Source organism: Anneissia japonica, unplaced genomic scaffold (genome assembly GCF_011630105.1).
Source record: "Anneissia japonica isolate Jap-2015-1 unplaced genomic scaffold, ASM1163010v1 scaffold287979_len241728_cov154, whole genome shotgun sequence".
Taxonomy (NCBI): Eukaryota; Metazoa; Echinodermata; class Crinoidea; order Comatulida; family Comatulidae; genus Anneissia; species Anneissia japonica.
This window is the reverse complement of record NW_022748523.1, coordinates 146,967-154,573: the sequence shown is the minus strand read 5'-3', so window position 1 is coordinate 154,573 and position 7,607 is coordinate 146,967. Positions and strand designations below refer to the sequence as shown.

The following is a 7,607-nucleotide window of genomic DNA, read 5'->3' as shown; positions in this document are numbered from 1 at the left end:
ATACAGAAGAAATTCCCCTGCTTTTTGTTTCTATTTATTTATTTGTTTTTTTGGTTTTTTTTGCACAGGACGGCCGCCATTAGAAAAATATAAATGATTTCATGTATTGATTAGTCTGCATTAGTTTAATCGACACTATTAGAAAACGATCGTTAGTATGATTTTTTTTTTCAGAATAGCCTCTTTTATTGTACAGTGTATTTTTTTTATTTTTCTACTTGCTTCCAAATAAAGTTGATCGATTATTCGATTGAATAGTGCTAAGAAAATAACAGACGTCCAGGCGTTTTGCTTTTGCTTTAAATTCTGATAACCATATCGTCAAACTGTTTTAGATACGTGAATAGAAAGACGTATAGTTTCGTTTGAATTTTTTTCCAAAAAGCATCGAGCAAATATTGTGTTTCCAAATCAATCAATCAATCAATCAATCAGTCAATCCTTTCGGAAGAGTGTTCAATCGAACAGTTGTCTAGTCAATCAATCAAACATTCAATCCTGTCGGAAGATTATTCAGTCGAGCAATTGCCTATCTGGTCAATCAACAATCAATCAATCAACCAATCAACCAATCAATCAATCCTGTCGGAATATTATTCAATCGAGCTATTGTCTATCTAGCCAGTCAATCAATCAATCAATCAATTAGTCAGTCATTGAGTCAAATAGTCAATCAGTCAATAAATAAATAAATAACTAAATAAATTAATTAATCAATCAACCAATTATTCAATCACAGAATGACTTATATACATTCAAACGATAATTGATTGATTAACTGATTGATCGATTGATTGATTAAGTATTATATATATTTAAATGAACATTCAAATTAGACCATCATGTTGACTATCAGTACCATTAAATTTATTTCCACCAAAATTTATGAACAGAGGCATTAAAACTAAAGACATGTTTTTCTAACTAGTAACAATTCCGTAAAATACCAATGCAATCACAACCCTATTAAAATAATTACTGTATTAGTAATCAGAAGAGAAAAAAAATCAAATTACATAATGAATTATTTGAAATAAGAGGGTACTACAACCATTGATAGAATCAAAGTGAAATTGAATGTGAATTTAAGTGACTGGCATTTATTTTAAATATTACTCAGCACGTGTGTGATAGCCTCGATTTTATTTAAGACAGGGCACCAAAAAAAATAATATTGTTGTAAACGAATTCTCTAAATCGATCATGAAATTATATCACTATAAATTACCCCGCTTAAGAACTACGTAATAACAAACAAAAATCGAACATTAACTAGCTAATAAAGCATATGTTTTGTAAGAGCTGAAATATAGAGATTCTATCTACATCTCCTCAGTGTTTTTTCCCAGTTCCTATTACATCTCTTCGCTGATGTTCTGCAGTTGACTGTACGCATTTCTGGTATGGATCCGACTTTTAATCCAATAGGCACACCCTACTCCAAGAACTACCAGGCTAACAGCAAACAACAGTGTGGAAGAAAGGGCGAAAGAAAACCCCTTTGAAGTTGATTCTGGAATATAAAATTGATAATTAACTTTAATCAATATATATTTATGTGGGTTTCAACAGTACACATAATACAAGCAAACACAGCAAAGAGCTTATATAGGTCAAGTCTGGAGCTTCTTTTATATTGGTGTAAGCCCTGCAGTTTCAGAAACATTTTGTTTAAATTACTGTCCCAGGATCAAATTCGATTTTTTCCACTCACAGATTCATCTTCTTTGAAATTCAAAAAAATACAGCATTATCACGAGACGGTTTAAGTTGATCTGTATTATGATTCTTTTAAAAGAGTACTTCTTTTTTTTTTTTTGGGAGATCCCGATTGCAGTACGGTGAGAACTAGCATGTTGCTCTATGCATGGGTGTGCAAAAAGGTGTGAATTGGTTGCTTCTAATAGAAGTCTAATAAGCCACATCTTAGTCTGAACTGCGCATGCCAAAATCCATGTTTCCAAGCCACAATGACCCAATTGCTCAAGGTGTTTGCTTAGACAGCACAACGTAAATAAGTTATTTGTTTCCTTTTTCTATTCCACACTAATTGTTTTCTTTTTCTCTTTGATGTTAAATTTAATAATATTGTTTATATACATTTATAATATACGGTACATAATATTGTATATTTTTTTGTAAGGTTCAGTTATTTATGTAGAAAAAAGTTAGTGAACCAATCAACCAAAATGTTCAAAATGCTTATACCTTCAATGTCAAGGACGACCTTTGAGTCTTCATCTGATCTCTTCAGTATCACAGGTCCTAGAAAAATGGGAACAGTATCGGACAATTTATCAGGTGCAGAGACGTCACGACGTTGACGTTGACGGCAGTTTCTATGGCAATGCGAGTCACTTCCGTTGCAAATAGATAATTGACAGTGAACAAACACCTATAACAAGAATAAAATTACAATGAACAACTGATCATTATCGAATAATAAGTAATGTAGGCTATATAAAATCTGTTTGCCAGTAACATCTATTGACTGAAGTTTACGTCTTTTAAAGCTTTGTTATTGGTTATTAGTATTGATCGATGTAGTGTCAATAGTGAAGCGCGATTCACGTTGCGATTTCCTTAATATTCACTATAGGCCTTTCAAAAAGGACCGTCAGCCCACTGTGTTCGCACACTTATAGGCTCACTTTCTTTAAAATACTTACCGTGGAGTAATCGCCAATGAAACCAAAAGTATCAAACGAAAAGAAAACACGTGCTGTATGGTTGGATGTTTGGCCACCGAATTCAACAGTAGAGTCCACACCACAACTGTGATGAAGCATAAAGGAAGTTAGCATAATAGAAAAAAAAATGTTTAGGATTATTTTTTGCAAAAACGATTCCCATGTTCATTATTGAGAGTAGGCCCTATATATCTAATTTATTGTACATGTTCCTGATAAATTATTAAAACTACCTGTTTTCGATTATTTGATACTGTGGATTAGCATCCGGGTCAGGATGAGGTGTCGCCTTGCAAGAGTCAACAAAAAGTACCATGTCGTTGGTGAAAGTTTGTACACTTGCACCGACGTATACTTTGCTACCATAGATCAATTCTACAGGATAGGACCAATCTTGGTATGGTGTAGAGTAGTCTCCACTGGTGTACAGATCCATCGTAAACGTGAAATTCCCATTTTCGCGCTTATTAAAATGCTCTATGTTAATTTCTGGTTGTTTGAATCTAACCGATGATCGCCCTCTATTGTCAATCTCACACTCGACGAAAATATGAAATTCCCCCTTTCGGGAAATCATTCCGCCGGTTTCGGATGCAATGATCTGATTATGGTAGGTTGTCGAAGTCAGCGTTGACTAAAAATAATATTTTAATGAAAAAAAAAAACATTAAGTAAAAAGCAATAATATACAATTTCTGTGGAAGGGTGGTAAAATATGGTGACATAATATTTATTATTGGTTTATAGTTTTCTAAGTTAATATATTTTTAATATTGCCAGTCATTGGTTTTTCAAGTTTTTGTAAAACTTCCCCACTTCTACATAGTTTAAATATCAACAATGTATGTTGTAGTATTGTATGCAATCAGCTCGGTCTCATCAGTCAGATCTTCCATAATAACTCAAAAGCTAGAAAACTGTATGCCTATCTATTAAATGTAGAGGTCAATGGCCAAAAAACATTAAAAACACATTAATAGATCAAATTAAGTGCAACTTAAAGGAGACTGATAATTTTTATCTATCTGCGTATATTATGAATAGTGATTACAGCAGAAATTTCAACAAGAAACTAAAATCAATAGATTGTAAGCATCATGGTATATGAGCATAAAATGTACTATGGTTCAGGACTTATTTGTCAATGATAACAATCTAGATCTCATTAAATTATTATTTAGAAGTTTCTGAACTGTTGTTAGCCATCGTTAATGCTATTTAATTTAAATGTGCATGATTTTACATAAGTATATTGATCTATGTCATGTGTGTGTATGTATATATATATATGTATACATACACACACCTATATGTGCACATACATACATATACATACACACATGCATGTAAATGATTTACCGTATGTATTTTGATATGTAGTGATGTTTTGTTTTGTTGTATATACCGTACTCTCCATTTTTGGAAGCCATATTGAATAAAGAATGAAGAATATTTAAATAGCATTATTTATCAGCTGCTTATCTTTAGAGGCAATTGTTAGATATCTGAATTTGAAAATTATTTTATCCTATTGGACTCAAACACCAAAATAAATATAATTATAAGTATTTCAAATGACAAATTTTTCATGTTTGGTACCATAAGACTCATTTTGTGACATCTCACATTTTTGCTCACCAGCAGGCTTCCATTATCGATTTTAAGCACATTGGGACTGGACCATGGTATTATGCGCATAATTATAAAAGACTGATAAAGCCTATTTGAGCGACATGGTGGCAACTGTTATTATTAGGGGGAGCTTTGCACGTCGGAACGTAAAACAGATTCACTCATCCTAGAACTCTAATGTTCACGCATGCGCAGATAAATGTATTTTCCCCATAGAGATATAATAAAAATGCTAGAGCGCTAACCGCAACGTATTCGATGTTCGAAAATATGCAGAACTGTGTGTGTGTACCATCCAAGATGGCTGCCATAGATTTAGCCAATCAAATTTCGCTAGCACCATCGTTTGCAATTGCGCCCTCAATTTACTCAGAAAGTTCAGTACAGCTAGTTACCCGAATGTTTGAAACTCGAGCGTTGCGGTGTTTGGGTGTAATGTACACGATTTTAATTTTTATTCCTTGGTATTTATTTTTGAATAAGATGCTCCACTTGGCCTTGTTTTGGCTACAATAGTTTAATAATTTGTTATTACCATTACTCATTATCATTAATGAAATATTAGTCAGTCAGAGGGCTTATTAATATGTAATATTGTATACTAATCCTGCAGGTGGCGCTTTACTACGACGGCCATCTTGGATGGTACACATACATAACTCTAAATTGCTGCGCCATCTTATCAGCACTCTAGTTGTTTAATAGCTCTATGATTTTCCCTCATAACACTGTAGATCTTACCGTTGTGAAGCAATCGAAAAAAGCTCTATTTTATAGGCCTGTTATTAATTCAACGTTTGTGTAAAAATGGTAAATTGATAAATGTATATTTATATTTCATTATTAATTGTACCGTCATTGAGGTTTTGCACTCGTCATATCTGGTATTTAGATAGATCCATTGAGTGCCGCTACGATAAACATATCCTGCAGCAGTACATGTTGGATCAAGGAAGTGCACATTGCCGGTGATGTTAAGGGACGTATCCAAGTAAACGGTCATATTAGAGCCACTGCAAACAACATCTACAAAAAGAGTTGTAAGGTTAAACAATCAGTCAAATAATTATTTTTATATTTCTACAAAACGTATATACAAAAATTCTGTATTTGGTTGTTATATTTCGACATTTACCATTACATATTTTAGGCAATTGAGGATTCAGATTTGCGTTTTTCACTTTTCATTTCATTTGTAGTTCTTAAAAATGTAGTCCTTAAAAAATAGGTGAAAGTAAAAATACTGGATTCCAATCAGTTTAAATTGTGATACCCTGTATATCTAAGCAAGCAGTTTAGGTTCACCTTGATAACAATTTAAATCGCACTAGTTTCATATTTCTTATTAGTACAATGTGTCGTCTAACACCAAACATAAACAACCCAATTTCACTGCGTGTTAATATATGAAAATAGAGGAAACTGTAAAGTAATTATCCAAAAGGATTAGTAAGTTTGACAGTAAACAAAATCTCCTTGGATTGAATTTAATGAAGCAATACAACTGGGATTGTTGATATTTCACTTGAAAGCAGCTGCGATTAATTCTATACTTTCTTGATACACTCGCATACTAGTTTAACTTACCAGTTTTATAATCTAATTCATTATCTGAAAGAGAGGATAATAAAAGCAAGTTAATAATAACAAACAAAATGTTTTCTTAATTTAACATAAAATTATTTTTACCTGTATTGCTACTACTACTACTCTTATTATTATTATTATTAATGTTATTAATAATATTGATAATAATTATAATAATCACTTTTCGTTCATTCACATTCTTATTCGTTCATTTATTCATTCATATATTAATTTATTCATTGATTAGTTTATAAATTCATTCATAAATTGATAATTTCGATCTTTTGTACAGTGAAGGTCTGCGTATATATTATTATTGTTATTCATTTATTTAATTATGTATTCATTCTTTTTTTAATTCATTCATATTCATAATGTAAAATAATGTACCAAATGTTTAAATATATTTACAAAAGAATGTCACACGTACTACCGGTAATGCTGATGTCATCAATTGCAATGTCACTTGTAAATGAGGTTCCAATAATGCCTTCGAATACGATGTAGTTGTCGCTAGTTCCATAACGTTGGAACGGAACATTAGCTTGATACCACAAATTCCCTTGGTTGCCAGACTTTGTCCATAAAATATCATAACCGTTGGTAGATTTTCTATAAACGTTGAGTGTTCCCATTTCGGCTCCGTACATATGGTAATAGAATTGTAAAATTTGACTTCGCTCTGATGAAAGCAATGGGCTCCGTAGACGAGCTGATTGCCCAACGCTCCTAGGAGACGAAGCCTCGGTGTATACATAATTATCATCTAAATATTGTTCAAAAATAAATAACTTGACTGATTAGTTTTGGTAATAGATATATAAATGCTCAGTAACATAAAAACGGCAACGGAAATGTATATAAACCAAATACAGTAAACAGACAAAGACGAATTGTGAAGACGATCATCCTGTGAGAATGAACAGCAAGTTAGGTTAAAGCCCTGTTCACACTACCATATTTTATTAAACAAAAACATGTGACATGCCTAAATATGGTCATGATGACATCACATTATGACCATATACAGACATATCATGAATATATACAACAGTTTTCTATTTCGAAGAAAATTTAATTATCTGAGCAGAGCTTAATATTAACCTATCTAAATTAATTTCACGCCATAATACCATGGGTGTTGGCCTATTTTTAATGTTTTAGGAACTTACTGTGCATTTACAAAAAAATAGTTAATACTAATGAATTAACTAATGAAATAATAACTAATGAAAAATCCCCAAAATAATCACAACATAGCGTGTGAAAACAGCACAAGGTGTTTCTTAAAGTCTACTTACAACTATATCCTGAATGACCGTCTGTCGGTCCAGTGCCAGACGAACCAGTGGAACCGTATATTCGTGTCCAATCGAAATTGTCCCCATATTCTTGATACCAACCTCCCCAACCAGATTGGAAGTCGGTAAATATGTCAACTTGAAATGAAACAAAAAAAAGACAGAAAAAACGTTACAAAAATATAGAAAGTATCTACGAATATTTTAAATTAAACCTGTTGGTATTTATTTCTTTTTTAACCCTGATTTGCCATGGGGAGATTGCGATAGTTATTCCAGTAAAACCTAATTATTTTAAAGATATAATCAATTGATAATTGATAAGAACTTATTGCATGATATTATAATGATTTATGATGATCTCTCTCTCTCTCTCTCTCTCTCTCTCTCTCTCTCT

The 7,607-nt window shown here is 32.2% G+C and overlaps 1 protein-coding gene across 1 annotated transcript in view; it reads right to left on the bottom strand.

Moving 5' to 3' along the window:
- Nucleotides 1-845: 845 nt before the first annotated feature.
- The window catches only part of LOC117120908 (ZP domain-containing protein-like), a 7,673-nt gene continuing 911 nt past the window's right edge, over nucleotides 846-7,607 (bottom strand). The window contains exons 2-9 of the mRNA XM_033266004.1: nucleotides 7,211-7,348; nucleotides 6,340-6,675; nucleotides 5,910-5,933; nucleotides 5,176-5,348; nucleotides 2,924-3,324; nucleotides 2,670-2,775; nucleotides 2,209-2,395; nucleotides 846-1,513 (exon numbers count right to left, since the gene is read on the bottom strand). Of these exons, the coding sequence (XP_033121895.1) occupies nucleotides 1,356-1,513; nucleotides 2,209-2,395; nucleotides 2,670-2,775; nucleotides 2,924-3,324; nucleotides 5,176-5,348; nucleotides 5,910-5,933; nucleotides 6,340-6,675; nucleotides 7,211-7,348 (1,523 nt within the window). The 3' untranslated portion in view covers nucleotides 846-1,355. The remainder of the gene's footprint in view (nucleotides 1,514-2,208; nucleotides 2,396-2,669; nucleotides 2,776-2,923; nucleotides 3,325-5,175; nucleotides 5,349-5,909; nucleotides 5,934-6,339; nucleotides 6,676-7,210; nucleotides 7,349-7,607) is intronic.